General features: G+C 34.4%; 1 protein-coding gene and 1 long non-coding RNA gene across 3 annotated transcripts in view; one reads left to right on the top strand and one right to left on the bottom strand.

Annotated features, from left to right (window-relative positions):
* Positions 1-299: 299 nt before the first annotated feature.
* On the bottom strand, positions 300-4,847 carry LOC149805106 (uncharacterized). Its single transcript, XR_016417605.1, has 2 exons — positions 3,167-4,847; positions 300-965 (listed from the first exon to the last, which is right to left on the bottom strand). It is a non-coding gene; the product is annotated as an uncharacterized LOC149805106 (long non-coding RNA).
* Positions 4,848-11,626: 6,779 nt separating this feature from the next.
* LOC149805107 (phospholipase DDHD1-like) overlaps positions 11,627-22,533 on the top strand; it is a 66,080-nt gene continuing 55,173 nt past the window's right edge. For both annotated transcript variants that reach the window (XR_016417606.1, XM_089947415.1), the window contains exons 1-3: positions 11,627-12,211; positions 16,367-16,525; positions 17,616-17,744. Coding sequence is in view for 1 of the 2 variants with exons in the window: in XM_089947415.1 (XP_089803541.1) it covers positions 11,749-12,211; positions 16,367-16,525; positions 17,616-17,744 (751 nt within the window). In the remaining variant the exon portion in view is untranslated. The remainder of the gene's footprint in view (positions 12,212-16,366; positions 16,526-17,615; positions 17,745-22,533) is intronic.

Here is a 22,533-nt window from a genome sequence, read left to right on the forward strand (position 1 = left end):
AGTTAGCTTAAAATAGTATAGTCAGTTTCTCTAGTATACATTTACATACCAGTTTTTATTAGTGTATGCAAAATAGGGTTGAATATATCAAATTCTTAACAAAAGAGTGCCTAAAAATACAAAAGTCATTTGAGCATTAAAAATAAGTCACAGTGGCCTGGTTTTGTATAGCCAAGTTACTCTTCTTTGAGATCTATCTTGAAATAGGGTTCAAGACATATGATGTAACAAACAAATAAATAGGCAAAGTACTATATACCCTCCCTGTTTCACTGGCAAGGAGATAAAAAAGTACAAAATTCTTCTGTTACATGTAATCTGCCCATAATTTTATTAAAGAATATGTCATCTGTGATTTCAAGTGAACATTTGTGTGGTGATGATGTAGAGTTCATTTAAAAAAAGATACATTTACAAATATCATTCACACCAATCTGGAGAAAGAAATAACAAAAACCTTAAGAGAATGATTTACAGCATATATACAATAAACTGTGGCAACATCAGTTTAGTAGTATGGGGAAAATTGTTAATGTATGGATATAAATAAACACATGCAGATGATCTATGCTATATCCATTATGCATTTAAAGAAAGCTATGATCTCAAACTTCTGCATACAATCTAGGGATGTGTCTTTCTTTTAACTTTTTGGCATATCGTTTCTTCCTAATACTGTTTTTGGAATATCATTCTTTAATTTTAGAGGTGTATATTTTGTAACATCCTTGATATTTTCAAGTTCCTTCAATTTTCTCTCATCTCTTTCTTCTGCTACACTTTTCTCTCTCCATGGAGTATCATTTCGAAATTGCTCAACAGTATTATAGCCAATAAATCCTACAACTGCAGCCACAGGCCATGTTATATAAACTGCATAGGTTCGCAAAAATCCGATAATGATAGGCCACATTTTTGTAGATGTTTGTAGTTCTTCTAGCTGGGAATTCTATCATCGCATGTGCCTATCAAAAAAGAAAAGAAATAGTTAATCAGTATTAGTACTTACAGTATCTATATATCAAAGCAATCAATTCAATTAAATAAGATTAAATTAAAACTAAAATTGAGATCTACTTATAGTAAGTACAGCCAGTCGTTACTTAGGTACAATAGGTCTTGGTCTGTTGATTTCTAATTAACCAACCAAATCACAGCTTTCATATTTCTGAATGTGGAAAACGTCATTCCAAACATATATTAACACTATCTTTCCATTACACAAAAAGTAACACTTTACCTGAGAGGTTAGTGAAAGTAAGTGGATGGGGAATTCTAAAGGTCAAAAGAGTATAACTTTATCAGTTCCTGTAATTTCCCTGTTATGATCTTGACTTTAATCAGACTGCATATCCCAGCAACATATAAAATTTAGCAGTCAGTTGTTATGTACAAGTGTTTTTCTTAACCCTGGGTAAAAATAAAACTACTGTATGTACAAAACATCACTGTACTATATTATTCAAGAACTCTTCAAATCTCCAGGATTAGATAAAAATAAATAAAATAATACAACCATCGCCTTAGTATTTATGAAAATCATCAATATAGTGAAAACCAAATGACTATCAAAATATTTAAATAAACTTAAAAAATACTTCCTGGCATCATGAAGGATTCTGAGCTGGACCAAGAATTCAAATATTGTGATTCATGAAGAAGAAAAAAACTTCCTTAGTATAACAATTATGTCAAATTCACTGATTATTGATTTAACAGTTTGCTCAAGATATTTATCCTGTCAATAACTGAATTGGGTGTGTGTGATTTGGATTTTTAACGTAGCTTTAAAAAAAAAAATCAGTCATTGCTACGATGTCTGCAGTGTGACAGTTTATAGTGATGTCTAGTACTGAGGCATCATGCTGCAGACATGTAGCATCATGTCCCACCCAGTCACATTATCCTGAAACCAGGCCGACAAGTCCTAACACTAACCTCTTAATGCTGAGCGCCAAGCGAGGCAGCTATTAGTACCATTTTTGTAAGTCTTTGGTATGACTGGACCAGGGATCGAACCCACGACCTCCTGCATCCGAGGCGGATGTTCTAACCACTAGGCCACCGGAGCGGTCAATAACTGAATTGTTAAATGTTAAAAACATTTATTATAAAGAAATACATCTTAAATCTTGTTATCTCCGTTTCCAACTTTAACTGACCATGTGCTTGTGATGTGCAAATCTATATACTATGGATGAAAAATGACCTCATAACTCAACCATTAATTAATTAATTAAATTTATGAAGTTACTGTTGAAATTTTGTTATCAAATTTGATTTTATTCCCTTTGTTTATTTAGATATTGTACTGCCAATGGTCACTGTACTTCTCATCTACGGGCCCCGAGTGGCCGAGTGGTCTAAAGCGCTCTTCGTTACGGATCACTGTCATCTCACCTCTGTCTGCGGCGGATCGAGTCTAAGATTCAGCCAATGTGGGCATGTGAGAAAGCTTGCCAGTAGCTTCTCGTGGGTCGGTGGTTCTTTCCGGGGTTTTCCGGGTTCTTCCTCCACCATTAATACTGGCCGCCATGCATAGCCTATTGTGCTGAAAAATGGCGTTAAACCCCACAACAACAACAACAACAACAACTTCTCATCTAACGCCCCCACCCCCATTTTAGAGGTCACCTCGGAATAACTGTAACTTTGGCCGTCGCATGGATCGGAAATTAAAATCATTCACCGTGAAAACCGCGCTACACGCTGATTAATGATGAAATATGATATAAAAAAATGAAAAAGTAAATATAGTGAAACTTCTTTGGGCACGTTTTCTCATGGTAATAACGCGTTAATACCAGCATAACAACATATAGAAAACGTTTTTGCGATTCAAAATTTACCGCTAATGTCTTCAATACATTCTTTACTGATATTATAGAAAATGTTGCTAAAATATTCCAAAACCAATACAATCTCCGTTGTGCTATCTGCAACAAATATTATCACGATCAGTGTAAGCTCCAATACAAAGATTTTGTACTTGTGCCAGCAAACCGAACTATTTCGCAGTTTTATATTAAACCATGTATTGCTTTCTGATCAGCTAAAAGTTATCATATTCTTTAAATAACAAACTGATTAGGAACTATGTATCTAGACAGTCAGAGAAAAAATATGCCGAATAAAAGTATTGACAAGTATAAGCAATAATACGCACATGTATAAAGGCCCTTGGTGATGTCGGTTTCGCGTGTTTGGTGTTTTTTTTTAAAGCCTTTAAGTTTCGACCGGAAGTTGGGCTAATTAGTTTCGAATATAAATAATCCAGACAAAAAATGCCTGCTTTGTTAGTTGTTTCGCTCTCTGCAATATTTTTCGTCTATTTCTGTTATTGGTGACATATTACTATCCTTTGAAGATAGAATTTCAAAAACAGTATGACTTTTGTTTTAATTTATACGAATATAAGCTGCATCTAATCTGTAAAGGGGGCGCTCACCAGTTGGTATGTGCTTTTCAGAGAGTGACATATGCAACGTGAAGTTGATTGCATTTAAAACATGCACAAGGGAGAGAAAGTAGGCATAACTCTACGCCAATTTAATGTAATGCTGAAATTTCTTCGGATATTCTACTTTTGGAAACTGTACATGATCCAAGCATACTGCTAACGAAATTGACTGCTCCCTTATACTAAAAAATTCAGCCTTAATTAGTCTAAAGTACACTATTAAAATAGGGTAAATGAATTTTGCCTGACTCGACAATACCAGTTTCTGAAAGTGTAATGAATTAATTACCAAATATATATAATGTTAACAAAGGTATCTGCTCTTTTTTATACAATTTACCTCTGAAGTTCAGGAAGTGAAAATTACCAAGTGGAGCTAGCACATTTTTAAAAGATGCACAGCTGGAGTAAGGCCATATTACACCCATCAATCTTACACCAAAATAAAGGGAATGAAAGGTTCTTTGAATTATATCTAAGATATACAAGGTCTTTTCTAATAGCCAATATAACCAGTGAGGAAAGTCGGGAATATTATTTTTCTTTAAAATTCTAGCCAATGCAAAATACAAAACTGTAGGGCGCCACCAAATTTATTGATACCGTTCATGCATCCGAGCTTATATAGGATGTATTATGGTTGTCTCTAAAAACATAAAATAATATTTTTTTATAAAAATAAAAAAATGTTCTTACAGTATAGGGCAATAACGCGTCGGAAAAAATTAGAAAACGGAAAAATATATTGAATGTATATATTATAAGAAACGTTAGCTCATATTTCAGGGACTGTAAATAATAAAATAACAAAGAACGTAACAAAAACAACAAATATAAATTCATGTATTCACGTCAACATACAAACAAACGAGCATTACATTACATAAATCATCGTTATACAGACATATACATACGTGCATATGAATAAATATACACACTTTAACACATACATACAAAACATTTACGCATACATGCAAACAAACTAATCTAATTGATCATATTACTAGTTAGTTGTATCGAAATCTTGTTTTTAAGCTCAACAGATATAAATTAAGAATTATAGTTGAAAAAATCCAAGGAGAGAAATCAATTTACTCTAATAAATATTAATAACAAATTACACGCAGATATTTTTTGTTAATCACGTTTAAGTGTCAGCAATGTACGTATGATGCAGTCATACCCGCAGAACAGTTAAACGTACGAGAACAAAGTAAAAAATAATCGAGGCAGACCTAATATTTCCAAGATGAAAGTGAAGGTAAGATTCTTGACTGATCGACAAGGATTCAAACACGACATTAATTCACATGAAATGTTTAGCAAATCATCATCATCATGATGAATAAAATTATTATTAGTATTAGTATTATTATTATTATTATTAATTGCCACATCAGTAAGAAATAATATTAAATTATTAAACTTCATAATAATGGCAACAATAAGAGCAAAAAGAAGAAGAGCATTAATAATAATAATAATAATAATAATAATAAAATGACCAAGTAGGAAGAGAGGAGGATGCAGAATACTCACTGCTTTTATATCACAGTGAAAAAGACAAGTTACCCTGAGAAGCTTCTAAATAAAAAATTGATGACTCTTTAATTGTTAATATCTTACACGATTTTAGAGAAGTTAAAGAGGTTTTCATCACATGATAGAAAAATTACAGACCTCGAACGAAATTAAAATTGCAAGCATCTAATTAATGTATTTTAATATCCTACGTCTGAATCCTCTCCAATCTCACACGCCTTTAAATAATGTAGGAATTAACGCGCTGGATCACATTGAAAATTCAATATAACTGCTCGCTCTTTTCGCCCAATTGTAGTAAATATATAAACGATTACATGGACAAATTTAAACAACTTTAAACAGTGCAAGAATAACGATACCAGGACGATTAGTGAAGCCGAGTAAAAAGAGCAAAGTGAACACCAAATATTGTATGCTTGTATATTAGTGTACAGGTTTTACGAATACAGTTACGGAGGCCACACCGTTTATGTGTAAAGCATTCGACTGCAAAGCGAAAGGCCTGACGTTTAGTTTTGCTAGATGTTAAATTATTTCCATATAATTTCAGTAAAATCATTACCATGTGTCTTGTTCAAAATTTACAGTTCGAGCATGTATTCTGTAACGTTGCATTTGGGTTTTGTTTTAGCTTTTTATACATTTTTAATCACTTTCAAATTTTGTAATCTCTTTTGATATATCATCTCTGCTATTTATTACTCCGTTGTGAAATTATGTATATTGCAGCTTTTTATTTTGCAGCATTTTGTTATTAACCTGTGATGTTTATTGGATGAAATTTCTTTTGCTAATATTTTGGTATTTCTCATGTGATACAGTTTAAAGTCCTTCGTTTTTTTAAATTGCACCCTTTGTTTTCCATGTTCTTCAAACTCACTATATGGTAAGACAAAGTGTTCATGCTTTCAATACTGCTCTGTTTGCAATGTGCTTTATTTATATCAGACGAAGATGTGTGTTTCTGGCACACGAGTGATTTAACAGCACAATGTTTTCAGCTGGTTCGTGGCTGTCAATGATTAATCACATCCGTTCCGTTTAGAGTGTACATTTCATTTTACCGTTTATTTGTTCGTTCTGTTTTCTTTTTACTCTGTTAATCTTTGTATATGACATTGTGCATGTCGCATCAAAAGAAATCCATCCTGGTTTGTAAAACATGTCTTATGTATAATTTCTCTTTGCTTATTCCAGTTAGTAAACTGCTGAATCATTTCAATGCACTTGCCTGATTTTAAATATTTCGTCGGTAAGATTAATAAAGTAACATTTGTCATTGTTTTGTATTTCGAAATTCTCACCATTTCACCAGTTTTAAATGTACGTGTTTCAAATCCATTATGTTGCCAGATGATTGCATAAATGTATCTGTTGAGGATAATTGGATAAGTGTATCCATACTTTTGATCTCTTTTCCTCTGTGTTTGATTCAACAGGAGTTACCTTTGATCTTTGATGAATGCTATTGTATTACTCAGTTAGCTTTGGTAAAACGTCAAGCCATTTTATGGTTTCAATCAAAATGAAATATTTCCACATTCCATTCTTCAGTTCTATTTTACCTCTCCACTACAGATACTGTTTTGTCTTAGTATGTTGAAAAGTAGTCACTTTCCTTTCCAGCGAACCACTGACTTTCCTGTTGTAAAACTATTTTCCTTCGCCCAAATTTATCTTTTCTGGTTTTCCCTGGGACTATTTCAAAGCTTCACTATGCCATCTCACTTTTTCATCTTTGCTTCCCCAATATAAGCGTATATTGAGGAGAGATCTATAACTGTCAAAATGTGCTTTCATTTGACTACATATCAGCATTGTCCGACTGCCACTGGTTATCCACGTGGCTATCATAAACACAAACACCCCATATGCAACCATTTTTCTTGCTTGCATGTGTAATGTACAGGTATACTGTTTCGTTATTTTTTTGTACTTCAGTTCATTTTTTTGTCCCGTGTAAATTGTTCCCACAATTGACTGATATTTGCATAAGCAGCTCGACTATCAGTATCAAATGAAAACTGCTTTAAATACTGTTCTTTGTCGATCATTTAAAATGGAATCAAGAAAACTAAATTATATGCTTGATTTTCTTTTTGTTGCTATCAATTAGTTAAAGGGACCATCGTCTGAAACATGAACTCTTCTACAATTTGCAACATTTCTTAATTTCTTTCAATCGTATGAATGATTGTTAACAAATTTGACCATTTGTATTTTCGAATCCTAAAACAGCTACTTCATATACTGAACGACCATGTGCCTTTATTAAAAGATATTCTTCATATATTCGGTCCCCGCTTTTTGTTGACTCATTCTAATACGACCTTTCAAAGTTAACGAGATCGTCAAGCTGTGACGGAAAGGCCAAATGCAAAGTCGTGTATCCACCGATATCAGTCACATAATTTATTCTTTTCCCATACTGCAGTGTTTTAATCATCTTAATTTCATGGTTAATGATATTTATCTCGGTATTATCATATTGATATTGTAACAAGATAACCGGGTTGGATTTCTGATTTATAACAGAACACATTTGATGGCGATACAAAATACGACGTTTATTGATGAATGACTTGAAAGGAAAAAGAATTATGATTAATACGTGCGTGTATAAGATCCAAACATTGGACAAAATAACACAATCCGCACGAACGTAATAATGTAACATAAAATGTGAATACAAGTAAATGACCTTACACAGTATAAGGACAAAGGTTGATGATTGACGGTAATTTCACACGACTAAAAGAATGATGCGTTTTACTCAAATAGTAAAAATGATGTACTTGACCCACAGTAAAATGATGTATTCTCTCAAGCAGTGAAATGAGGCACTTTACTCACATTGGTCAATCAAGCAGTCAGCATTACAGGTAGTCACCGACCACCATTAAATTCCTGTGTCAATCAAGTAATCAGCGCCCACCAATTGGTCAGCAACGCCCGGTCACCTGCTACTCAACCAGCAACATACTGATCAATCAGCTCTACGGCTGCTATGGTCAACTTCTGTGGTCAGCTCTACAGCTGGTACCCCGTCGACTCTGATCAGTCGGAAAATAAATCTAACACCGTGTACTAAGAATGACACGGGCATATACGATAACACGTAATGACGTTATATACGGTATACTACACAAATTACATTATCGGCACAACATTACAAAGCAATAAACAGGTTCAGAAGCGAACCTAATTATGTCCGATAAGAATCATATGGTACTAAACGTTCCTTAATAAAAATTGCTAATATAGATCTACTGTTAAGTCACATACAAGAATAACAAATATTTGCATTATACTACACAAGCCGGAGCTACATAGAAAATATACAAAAATAAACGTTGTAGTACAATAGTTATAACTTATAGTATATATAAGAAATTAATAAATAACACACATACCACTACAGCTGAAGATGTTCAAGTCCTTAAGTAGACTGCTCACTGACAAGACGTTCCGTAATGTAACGATTTCGTCCTACGGTGAGGCATTTATAAACCTACTATGTATCCCAAAATCGTCTGTGCGCTTGATGAATATCGGTTTTTCCCATCGAAAGTACTTAGCGCGTGCGGCATATGATGAACCGAATTCACTGATTTTAAATATTGTACAGTATACATTAATCACTCTCGGGTATCGTTGTACACAAAAAAATGAAACCTGAGTACATGTATTTAATAAATAAAGGGAATTATACAATTCCGTGACAGATATCATCGAAAGTAATATGTAAATCTGCATCTTTTCCAAAGTATTTTTTATATCTTCTTTTGATGTTGTAATCAACAAATCAACATTTATATTATATTAAATGTTGTTATCCAACAAAACCAACTTTGGCCACATTTTTATAAAGTCCAGACATGTAATCAAATAGGCATTATCTCAAGTTTCTGACATTGTTATTTCGTGTTAAATACATACAATATTTATATCAGCACGATGCAAACTGTTGAATTCAATATGTAATTCGATTTCTTCTATTATTTATGATAGATAAAAAAAACAACATCAAATTATTTTATCGCTGCGAAATAGTAATATATTTAACCTTTGACCTGCATCATAACTTGACCCAAAATCTCATCTGGTACATCTGATACATCTGGTCTGTCATTCCCCATGAACAACCACACAACAACGCTCAAATTCTAAAGCATGCACAATTACCATTAAATCAAGGCCAAGAATGCTTAAATCTAACTCTTGTATCACGACCAACATGTAAGAGGAAAATAATGCTTTAAAAATGGACTGGAACTACTTTAGTAATAATTGTGACCCAAGTCCAGAGTGGTTTCCCTGGTACAATGGCCTGTCATGATGCTCCACAAACCAACAAGAGAATCGTGCGAGACAATGGTACTTTCTTATTCGTTAGCAACATAGGATTCAGAAACAAGACCAAAAAGTTCGGATGTTTCTCAAAACCACTTGCGTAGGTGGCGCTCTATAGATATTACGTATTCCAGAGAGTGACAAAGTTACAAGTGAAGTTGTTTGCATTTTCGACAGGCACAATGGCGAGAATGTTGGCACATCTCCTTGCTATTTTCATATAATAATAATCATAATAATAATAATAATAATAATAATAATAATAATAATAATAATAATAATGAGGACTTTGTATAGCGAATAATCTTTAGAAGATATGAGCGCTCTACAACATTAGACAATACCTGTAATAAAAAAAACCATATATAATGATATGATTACAAAAAACAAACACCATTGAATTAGAAAACATAAAAAACACGCTGAAATATTTAAGGTAGGAAACATTAGGTCTTTAAGTTTGGGCTTGCAGTCGAAATAAGTGAGATTTAAGAGCACTCTTGAATGTGATCACTGTGTCTTTGTGTCTAAGTTCAGTGGGCAATTCATTCCACGTTGCTGGGCCCTGGTATGCAAAAGAACGTTGTCCATATGACTTCGTTTTCATTGTGGGAATAATGAGTATACGATTGTCAGAAGAGGAGCGTAAGTATCTTGCTGGTGTGTACACATGGGTGAGGTCGGATATGTATGTTTGGCTGGAGTCCGTTAGTGAAAAGTAGCACAGAGAAAAAATTTTGTGTTTGATTCTGGATTGAATGGATATCCAGTGTAGGGTACAGCGCAGCGGGGAGGTCTGTTCTGACTATGATACTCTAAGTATGATCCGAGCAGCTGTGTTTTGAACTTTTTGAAGTTTCTGGAGTAGATATTGAGATGAACCAGACAGAATTGAGTTACAATAGTCCAGTCTTGAAAGTAATAATGAACACACCAGTGTTTTAGTGGCATCAACTGAAAGATATTTGCGAATGGAGCTGATGCATCTCAGCTCAAGATATGCAGTCTTGCATATGTTCATGACATGATGGTGTAATGTGATAGTACTGTCCAGAGTAACACCTAGGTTTCATACTGATTGTGTGAATTTAATGTTGGTGTTGCTGATATTTATTGTTTGAGGTAAAGGATATGAATGAGAAAGACTTTGTACTGTAATCAGAATGGCCTCAGAAATGCACCTCTCTACACCTTGGATGGTAGCATCAACTTCAGTTGGGTGGCTAGATTTGTATATTTGGGTGTCATCAGCGTACAATTGGTGAGACACTGGATGATGATCTATGACACTTGAGAGCGGCTGAGTGTATAGAATGAAGACAACAGGTCCAAGAATAGACCCCTGTGGAACACCACAACATAGATCAACTGAGCTGGAGTGTATTCCATTTGCAGACACAATTTGTGTCCTGTTGACCAAGTATGACTTGAACCACAGTATGGCTGTATCATGAATGCCAAATACGTGCTGGAGACTGTTAAGTAATATATCATGGTCTATTGTGTCAAATGCTGCAGACAAATCAAGGAGGGTGAAGACTGTAATCTTTCCGCTATCCAAAACAGAGAGAATGTCATTAACTACTTTTAGAAGAGTAGTTTCAGTACTGTGGCATATACTGTGGCTGAAATGCATTACATATTGTACCTGTGGAAATTATATATGGTTTAATCACACAGCTGACCAAAACAATTGTTCCTGTTTGCACGAGAAATCAACCTGAATTGGTCAAATAGAAAAACTTTAGCAGTAAAAATAGGGAAGATGAATTTTGGCTATGTAGGCAACAAAACTCACGAAATTACAAGGAATGAATTACCAAAATATAAAAATTTTAACAAGTTTCGTGTGTTTTGTTTTGTGTTGTTTTCTTTATTTAAAAAAAGTAAAATACTTATTTTGTTTAACCATCTGAGTCCCAGAAACTGTAAACAACCAAGCTAAGCTAGCATTTATTCAGAAATATGTATCCGAAGTAAGGCCAATCTGCATAGCATATAACCCAAATTACACCCATGAATCATACACCAAAATGAAGTAAATTAAGTATTTTTGATAAAGCTCATTTATATAATGTCGTTTATAAATAGCCAGAATAAAAAGTGAGGAAAACTGTAAATTAGTTTTGTTTAAAAATTTAACAATTAAGCAAAGTTCGAAACTGTAGAGGGCTACCTTAGCGGCGATATTGCAGTGTGAGATTGTCATAGAAAAGCCATGAAACATTCCGATTACACCGGTATCTGTCAAGAAGGTTAAAGTTCAAACTGAGATCAATATAAACACGACAGAGCAGATGACAATTACGTGTACAGTGGTATTACTGCACTGAGTGTTTATCATGTTGATACGTGAAGTGTTTCACTAATAGTATTCCCAGTCTAGAAATATGATGGGAGAATTTGGTGCACCTGGGGATGGGATGTTTAGGACCTTTTCCCGACCTGAAAGTCCAGTTTCGAGATCGTCGCCTTTGGGCGATAGGATATACCCCTCCGTCGATTCTTTGGGAGGGTCAGATTCTTTTGAGGAAATTGACAGTGATACAGCCTCCATTACTAGCGAATCTAGATCTACCCCACCTGTGACAAGGAAGCATTTGTTTCCAAGGAAAGAATTCGTAGACCATCTACAGCCTGAAGAAATCAGGTGGTTCTTTAAAAACGAAGGTGACAAGAAATGGACACCGTTTATCGGGTACGACTCATTGCGGATAGAGTGTCGTTACCGAGTTAAGGATTCTGTAAGCCCATCAGAACCAGAAAAAGAAGACATTGATGTAATCCTTGTGAAAGGTGGCTTGTATGAAGTAGATGTTGCAAATCGCAAGTGTAAGCCAGTGTATTGGACAGGTATAAAATTGTCATTGTCATAGTATTCGCATACTTCCCCAGTTGACCCCACCACCGTCACCGCCAATTTATAAACAATACGGCATCAACAATATTTTAAAAAATGCAAAAAAACTTATTCATTTCATTCATCAATTGATAATTTATAACCAGTTGTCATTGTGTAGGCCTACCAAACTCTGTCAGCTTGTTGGTGTTTCAAATCAAACGGGAGTTTTTTAGTAATACGGTTGCCATATTTGCATGGGCGGGTCTCTGTTTTAAAGCAAGAGATATTATGTAGTTCACTGTCTTTGATAACCTCAATAGTCCTGTAAATTTTGGAGTTACATCTCTTGATCACATGTTTACATTAGAATTCCTCCTGTTTATTTGTTCAGTTTGTTTAAGAAATATTAAAACTAAACATTGCAAATATTGGACTCAGACAACTGAAAATGAAATAGAGTTATCTGGATACAAGAAAAGGACAATGAGCAGTCTGTTTGCTTGTTACATTGAGAGTTTCTGATTAGTTTGAAACATAAGTAAGTTTACAGTGTTAAGGACCGCCTGGCAACAATCGGGTTAGAAATAATAAATTGATGAATGAAATGAAAAGTTTGTGCATTTTTTATATCCTTAATGCATTTTGATTTTAAAACCTGAGGGGGTATTAACAAATGGTAGAGTGTGCAAATGCTATAGTATATATAACTACTGACAAATTGTCCTCCACTACCCTTTTCTTTACATTTGCTGGTTGTTGCAGAGATCAGATTTATGAAAGTGATCTGTTTAAAAGTTTGTGCATTTTTTATATCCTTAATGCATTTTGATTTTAAAACCTGAGGGGGTATTAACAAATGGTAGAGTGTGCAAATGCTATAGTATATATAACTACTGACAAATTGTCCTCCACTACCCTTTTCTTTACATTTGCTGGTTGTTGCAGAGATCAGATTTATGAAAGTGATCTGTTTAAGATGGCGTGATCCTTATAAAGTTTGGATCTTTATAGGCATTTAACCAAAATTTCAATTATTTGGACTGAAATGTATCTAAACACCATGTCCATTCCATATCCTTTGCATCAGTTGTTTTTAAAACACATTGTATTTAATAGAAATACCCATCAAACTGCTTAAAGTGTATTGTTTGAAATAAGTCATTTTTGTAAAATATTATGACTGACATTTTTAGCATATGATTCAGATTTACATGGTCAAAAAAATTGCTCCCCCCAATACATTAGCAATACAGGGTTATATTTTGTTGGGGCTTTTTTATTTGTGGTTTGTAATTTTACCAGGTCCTAGTTAAGATCAGTGACAAAGCTTTGTGTGGTGGGGGAGAAGGGTGATTCTGCCCATCTGAATGATTTAAATCACTTTTAGACAAGTGATGTGTTTGCCTGACTGCCATCTGAGTTCAGATCCAAGTGAAGAACACCAGATTTCACAACATGAATTCAGCTGTTATTTGAGTCCCTGCTAATTAAATTAAAAGCTGGCAGTTTCACAAAATCATATTCTTATATCTTGCCATTCACACCAAGAACCTAAAAGGCTTGACACAGAATACTTTCATTACAGTTGTCTAGCTGGTGAATATTCTGTCAAGATATTCCTTGTCTAGTCATAGTGAATCATCACACAGGTGTAAGATAATTTGGAAACTCTCAGCAGTATAAGAAAATGCAGTTAGGGAGGCGGTGTCTTTTAAATGTATATTCCTCTGTTGAAGGTATATCAGTACAGCAAATTATTTAATGAATTTTGCCAAAAGTTTCAACACTTTGTAGCAAGTTATAATAATGTCAATACTGTTGATCCATGTTTCCTGTCACCCATGCATGAATTTCTGAATGTATGTTGTTTTTTTACCCAGGATTTGCTGTTGTCTTTACATGCAGGAAGCAATATTTTGTTCACTATATTCATTGATTAATTTAAAATCTATAAATTTATACCCCTCCCCCTCAAAAATATGCACATTGTGTCTTTTGATCCCATTTCCTCAGCATGTTAAAGTGTTCAGAGTGTAGTTAAAATGAACAGCTGCAACATCTTGGGTAATTATAAAGATTTTGTATCAGCATCACATCTACTCATCATTTGCAATTAACCTGTATAATATACTGAATTTGATGGTGTATAATGCATACCCAATTATGAAATCATAGACCTAGATCTGTCATCATGTAATTGAATGCACCAACAGATCATGGACCATGCTGTTCTGTTCAGCATATATCTGGTAAATTGGTATGCTGCATGATGGCAGATTTTGATTTGTGTTGTACATTATAAATGGATGAATAGTCCACAAATATGTACAGTTGTTATTATGTTACATTTCAGTGTCATTTATCCTGTTACATTCTGACTTTTTAATCACCATACCCAGACATTGATTCTAGGAACCAGCTGTGGTATATGATAATATTCACAGATAAGCCCCTTGTATATTATTGTTAATCGAGAATACATTTTATAATTGATTATTACTGTGACCCATTTTGTGGTGCTTTACATGCAAGTACATGATTAATAGCCAGATTTCTTGTGGTGGGGGGGCTTTTTCAAAGGTAACATATTTCTGAGTTTTGTACTTCATTGTTATGTACCAGTTTATCTATGTTATTCTGTAAATCCTGGTACATGATTTTATCTTATTTTTATAATTTTTATTCATGGCTGTAATTTGTACAGAATATCTTTTACTCATTTTGCATATGTGGCTTGAATCTTTTATAATCATACTATTATATAATATCTATAAATAGATGTTTATGAATTTGTTGACAATGATTAAGCTTAATAATAAGACTTAAATGGTGCCTATGGCCTAATTTCTCAGTGGCTGCTGCAGTTTTGACATTTATAGAAGAATTCTGCAACTACCTATTGGTTGGGCTAGGTCACATGAATAGGCCAAAGCAATGCTAAATAAATAGTGAATTCTGTCATATGCGGTCTATTGTGAAATACAATTGCAATATACATTTTATATAAAGAGAGAATTAAGCAGTTTCATTCTGATTTTGGAGTCATTCACACTTATTGTGTTCCTGTCATAAGTCCACAGACATGTTTTATATTGTACATTTATATTATTTGAGAGGAAATACATTTGTTGGACTGTTCAGTGGAAGTAGAAAGTGCTCATTATTTGGACTGTAATATTATTCTGAAACTTTTATAAATGATTTGAAGTAATTCTGGACAATGCCATCTTGACAATGTCATGGTTCTTGGAGGACCAGTGCATTTTCGGTTTTGAAGTTTATAAGGAGCTTTTCATTCATTTAGGACTTTTATAGACCTTTATAAGAATTACTTTGGATTAACTTTATAATACTGTAAGTTTCTCTCACATGTTTTCATTTATAACTTTGATAATTAAATTGTTTGTTGAGTTTTACAAAAGCTTGTTGATTTTCACTCTTTTCTGTTACTTACTTTAAGTGCATAGACTTGTAACATCAGGAAGTTTAGGAACACTGTGATTTGTACATATGCAAACTTATTTTGACTTAACATGATATGAAACAAATTAATATACTCAGTAGTTTGTGTGTAAATGATTATGTGTATGATGAAGCAAATAAGTATAAATAGCTTTTTATCAAGCCTGGTTTTGTGTATCTGAAAAATACTTTGAATAAATGCCAATTCATTTGTCATAACTTGGATTTCTGAGCTATATAATGATTTTTACTACAACAGTTCAAGCAGATAGTAATTATTAATTGTAAAAAGTTTCAAATGACTAGAAATGTTTGAGTGTGCTTATATTGAAAGAATACAAAACAGATTCAGTGATCATACATGACATTAGGTTATAGGTCAATTGCCATAACGTAGATATTTGTATTGCACTTATGTGTTAAGTCAAATAAAAAGCTAGATTTTTTTAACACCAAATTCATTTGAGGTTTTCCATGAATATCTTTGATGGGTTTGATGCTCATCATTTGGAAATAATTATAAGAGGAGAAAATTGGACTTCTTGTTGACTTCTAAAAACTCTTCTTTGATCAGGAGAGTATCAGTCCCTTTGAGGGATCATGTTGTGACAGATTGCTTCTGCACAGAGACCATAACTTTCACCACTTTGGCAACTTTTTTACAGCTAGAGTTTTAGCTTGTTATGTAAACTTTGTTTCAACAGAGGATGAGGCAGTTATCATGAGGGGGACATGGTTCTATGAGGGAACCTGGCAGCCTGTGGAGGACGGGTATGCAACTCAGATTGAGACAGAGCACCTTGGCAGGTTCCTGGGATGCAGACTGGATGAACAACCACTGCAAACTAAGGGACCTAAACCTGGTATACTTTTTCTTTTAATGTAGGATGATGAAAACTGCCTAACTACAGCTTGACTTGAACTGAGGTCCCTTTTAGCACGCTTCATGTCATATTTACAGTAGAGAACTTGGCAGTGCATGATCTGATACTTTTACTTTTTTTTCCTAGGCTGTTATCCTCATAATGTTTTTACAGTAAAATGTCAAGTATTTTCAGACATCAGTATATGGTTTTTTTTTTCCATATAATTGGTTGTCTGGATAATATATTTTATGCATAATTGTCTGTCCAGATGACACTGTGTTAGTCCATATGGTCTGACAGTTCCAAAAACTGATGTTTGGATAGTTAATGTTTCCCCGTGTCAATCTCTTAAATTTAGTTCTTTACAATGAAATCATGAGTCCACAATGTGTTTCACTTGAAAGGAAATGTAGTATATACAGATATAAAAATTCATTTATCTTATGGTTGACAACAATAAGGGCAACAACTAAATGCTTGCAAGTGATCTCTTTAAGATTTGTTATTTTAGAAATGTAGGTTTCAGAACGAAAATATGGAATGCCTTTTGAAAACTATCATTTACTTGCACACTGTGACTCTATAAAATACAGCTCCAGTGTCCTAGTGGTTAGTGTGTCCGCCTCAGATGCAGGAGGTCGTGGGTTTGATCACAAGCCGCGTCATACCAGTGACTTATAAAAATGGTATGAACAGTTGCCTCACATGGTGCTCAGCATTAAGAGGTTAGTGTTAGGACTGGTTGGCCTGGTATCAGGATAATGTGACTGGGTGGGACATCATGTTACATGTCTGCAGCATGATGCCCCAGTACTAGACATCACTATAAACTGCTACACTGCAGACATCATAGCGATATAAAATAAATTTATGCAACCTTTACAATAATCTTCCCTATGTCTAACATGTACATATTTTTCTTTAGATTGACATATTCCAACATGATATTGCAGGACTTTTTTTATACAAAATAAATTCAACAGGATTGATTCTAATTATTATTGTTTTGGGCTTATTTGATCAGTTTTATCATTTTATGGAAATAATATTGATAAACACCAGTGTAATAAAATCTGTTTATTTGCAGTATTACACAGGATTAAATTCAGTGATATCTATGTTGACTGGAATTCATCCTCAGAGATATACATGTTTAGTGATTCTACTTCCTCCAGAATTATGAGGGCTGTCAGCAGTAAATTGGGTGTCCAGAAGTGTAAGTCTTTTTTCACCAAATGCTAATTGCCATACCCTGTTCATTTTGAAATTGTATTTGTTGAGCCTATGTTAATTGAATATCAAGACATAGCAATCATTTTTCTGGTAGTGGTGGCAGTGGCGTCTGCAGAAACACATTATTTTTTTAGTTCAAGGTTTTCATTCACAAATGTTATCTAAACACCTTTATCAATGGATTATGTTTATATATGGATGAATTATTATGTAACAAAGAATTCTGCAACACAGTCTCTCATCCCTTTGACTTTGGGGTCAAGGTAACAGTCATTGAAAATTTGCATTTAGTTGTTGGTTAAAGTTTTGCTTATATTTGTTGACCTGTTCATGAAGTCTGGTAAGACTTGGAATGTCTCATTATGAAACAGACAGTTCAGTCTCTGACACACCTGCTATTCTCTTTTAGGTTTATGGCATTACGTTTTTGTGGGTTTAACATGCAGTCCATAATTTTAATTTTAATGAGACATAAAGTTAGCTTTCCATATATTATTTTGCATCAGTGTATGGTTAAATGTTGCATCCAATCATTTATATCCCATGTTATTCTTATCATATATACTTGCTTATAAGTTTGGACCAACTGGAAACATCATAGATCCAGATCTGTCATCACATAATGTGCTATCAGATCAGGGTCTATGTTGTTGTTGTTTATTTTACTGATTAGTCCAAAGATTAGTGTTTGGTCTCTGCAGTTTACAGTTGGATCTAGCTTGTAAGCAAGTATATAGAAATGCATCTGATCTGTTCATCTTCTTGTTGCGAGACAAAAATGCTACTCTAACCTTCATATGAGGGTTTTTTGTCAAAAAGTATTAGGCATAGGCAGTAGAGAGCTGCAGTGGCATGCTGTTGCTTATAGCATGTCAGACCTGAAGAGTATGGATACAAATCCAGATCAGCCCACATTGGCCACTGTGGGTCATCCCTGGGTAAGGTGTTTTCTTCTGATTGTCTTGTCAAAATTCAACCACCCTGTGTTGCTGTGTCATAAAACACCAAACCAAACCAGACCAAACATATTGGGTTTAAATTTTATGTGTGTTATTGTCTGTGAGTTGATTTTCCATTAAATGAAACAGTTAGCACAAAAACTCAAATTCAAAGCTGGAAAACAATGGGTTGGTAAAGTTATGAATGCAAAAGGTTTTTAAAATTCTTTTCAAACAAAAGCATTCAATACTGTATTGAATTTTAATGGCTCCATTTGTATTTCAGAAGCTAAAGCTGACTCAAGAGAACCTTGTTCAATACATTTCTTCTTTTTAAAAATTCATTCCAAACATTATATACAAGCCTTTATGATTGTTATTGCATACAGAACTGCCAGGCTTAGAATGCACTGGTTCATGGTAACTTTTAACTTAATGGTAGTAATATATTATCTATTACTGTTGCCTTGCTTACCTTCTGGAATGCCAAGCCCCTTCATTCAAACTCATAATTCCCAGAAACAGTCTGACTACAGTGTCATTGGATACTCTTCATATTTACCTTGAATGCTTGTAAAGCTAAGACATGTTCAAATCACTCTCTCAGAAAATTGCTCCTTCATTTACATGTTTAAATTCAAAGTTATCTTAATTCTCTGTTTTAATTCAGGTATTATCCCCTCATCATCATACTATTTGACTGTGAATTTAGCTGCCTTGATAATTTTGGGGACTTTATTGTACTATGTTCAGTTAGTTGTGCTCTTCTCCATTCTTGTCCTTTGTCTTAGCTGGTGTTAGGGTAAGTATTTCTTCCTTTATGGTAATTTTTGTGCTTGAATGCAATACTCAACCATATTTTTAGCCTGTTGTAAGTATTACTACCTATTTAATTAATTTTGACCACCTGTCTTGTGAGACCAGGTTCTCCATGCACAGATTTATTGATTTAATAGTGTTATGACCTGTCATAAAAGACCACCTGTCTTGAGAGACCATTATATTTTGGCAGAAAGGGTGGTCTTTTGAGATTGAAACCTTCCCCCCTTTCAATCCATACATGCAGTGGGAACATACATTCCAGGAAAGTGAATCTTCTTCCTCATTAATGGTGCCATGGATGGCCATGTCTTTGCCTCAGATATGGCAGGTCATGGATATACATAGTCTGCTCATGTGGAGTCAAACAAAAAAAAGGGGGGGAGGGGCATGCAAGTCCTCTCCAACCAAACGATCAGTAAGGGATGAGAACCATTCCTATCACCAAACAAATCTGTGGCAAAGGGTGGTTCCACTACTCCACTGATCTGAGCATTTGCAAGATGTGGGTTCCCCTATAGGAGGGACAAGATGCATTTCCCAGCCTCCTATAAAGTCTGCTACTACAGGCAGTCCCACCACTGAATATGAGGAGTTGTTGGATGAGGATACCCTATGCCACAGTTTTCCTCTCATCAAAGAGATGCTGGGTCAAAAATTCCAAACTTCCCACTGAAGCAGCAGGAGGAGGAGGAGGATGCACTTTCAAGTTTGGAGAGATCGTCATAGGTGCATTTGCTTCCAGGAATTCACCAGGCAACAAAAGGACAGCTTGTTCCCTACCCCATCCTGTGACTCCTGGTTTCAGCATCCATCTACAGGGTTCACTCTCCTGCTTGGCCTCATAAGCCCTCCATAGCCCAACACTAGGGTGTTGAAAGCAGGTATGTTTGTGGGACCTGGGCTTGCTGTAGCTTTAAACTCATAAACTAGTAATCATAGCCTCATATGCCAATCTTGTTTTTTTTGCAGCTTCCTTCATTCTTCTGAAGGCATAATCTTGGTCTCAGGCTTGATGTAGTTGCCAGAACTTTGAAGCATGCTTTGTTAATGTCCATGGCACTATAAGTAGAACTGCTCCACTTTGCCAGGGACTTTGTAGTAAGAACCCTTATAGACTGCTTCTTGTCTAGTTACAAAGCATCCTTATTTTGACTGCACCTTTGAGGCTTTCTCCAAAGTTCTGTAAAAGGATGCAGCCTCAACAGTCCAGGAACCAACATTATTTCAATCCCCCATTTCATCTGTCTTAGTTAGATGAGGCAGTCAGAATGGCCAAGAGAAGAAGCCTGCAGTAGACTCCTCCCTTTTCCTAAGGGAATCTTGGAGGAGGTCAAATGGCTCGAACCCTCTTCTGCCATTCATCGCCCTCCCAGGATGCTCATCAGTACTTGACTAACCCTGTTTTCAGAGGTTTGGTTAGGCATTGCAGAAGATATGTGGGTTCTTCTATTAGTAAAGAAAGGATATTTATTTCATTTCTAGGAATATTCTCTTCTTGTCAGGACCCCTGTTCATCATCTGTCATTGCTGGCTCGGTTACGGGAGGATGTACACATCCTTCTACAGAAGAGCACAGTAGGCTTTCTACTGTATTTTGTGGGTGGATGTTTTATACACAAAAATATATTATATGTTTCAAAGTACCAAAACATTTTATGTAAAAAATAGTTATTACTAATTTGGAGTTGTTATGAGTGAAAGAGGGTGACTGAAGAGAGATGGATGAAAGAATAATGTTGTGTCAGATAAGTATTCAGAGCATATTTCTTTGTAGCTTTTACAGTGGGTTATGTTGGCAAAATTATTATGATGACCAGTACATGTGTTATTTACAGGTTAATTGTAAGAAACAATATGATCCCCTGTCATCAGAAAGTTAAGTGCAGCTTGTGTTTTTATAACAGCAGTAACCTCATTACCAAATTGCAACAAAAAATAAAGAATTTAAAAAAAAACCTATGTTGTTTTAATGGATGTATGTGTGTGAGACAGACAGAGATGGAGTCAATGATTTTCACATTTAGGATAGAGAACAAGGTTTTTATATTTTATTTTTGTATCAGTATTATGAAATCAAAAGACTAATTGACCAATCGTCTGTCCACTTCACTTTTGCATGTGTACTGATGTATAAATTTTTCTTGATAAAAGACATAAATTGGTTTCCAAACTCATTTTTAAAAACAATTGGTGCTTTATTACGTTGACTGACTTGATGAAGAACACTCACTAATAATATTATTTAAGGATTATGTGCTTTAAAGGCCATTATTTAGTTGTTAATGAAAAGCAGTAGATATTGTAATAATAACAAGACATCATATTGTAATACCCCATGTGTTATATTGAAAAAGACCAGAGTTCAAGATTTAGGTGATTTAATAAATAGTAACAGTGAGATGGAACATCCTTTATAGTATAGCTTAGTGACTGTTGCATCAATGCAGTGTTTGTCACAAAACTATCAACTTCTGATAATATAGAGCATATTTGATCATCTAGATGCCAAAGATAATGTTATAGTTCACCATATTATGGTGACGTTAATTATATTACATGTATTTCATTGCTATGCATAATAACAGTTAAATTTATTAGATTGACTGTAAGACATTCTGACATACTAGCATGATCTCTCAATATGAATTTAAGTTTTATGATAGTGTACTTGATCAGTATGGTGGGAGGTAGTAGTAGCTTTATGAAGAATTACTATATAGTAATTATAAGGCAGTTAAATTAAATTGCATATTGCAGTCATGTAGGAAGAATCTACTTAACATAACTCATAAACAATTTGATTTAGTTTTGGAATTGTTTTGAGTTAAAGTTAATATTGGTTATTTGATAATGATGTATGGCTTTTCATTGGATTTTGAATTCATTTCTACTTAGATGTTCATACTTTAACACACTGACTGCTCTCTGGACTCATAGTTATAGACTCCTATTTATATCACATGACCTTAGTTAGCCAATCAGAGCTTGTCTGTCTCAGTGCTAGTAATGGTG

Source organism: Sinohyriopsis cumingii, chromosome 2 (assembly GCF_028554795.1).
Source record: "Sinohyriopsis cumingii isolate HCF-2022 chromosome 2, ASM2855479v2, whole genome shotgun sequence".
Classification (NCBI taxonomy): domain Eukaryota; kingdom Metazoa; phylum Mollusca; class Bivalvia; order Unionida; family Unionidae; genus Sinohyriopsis; species Sinohyriopsis cumingii.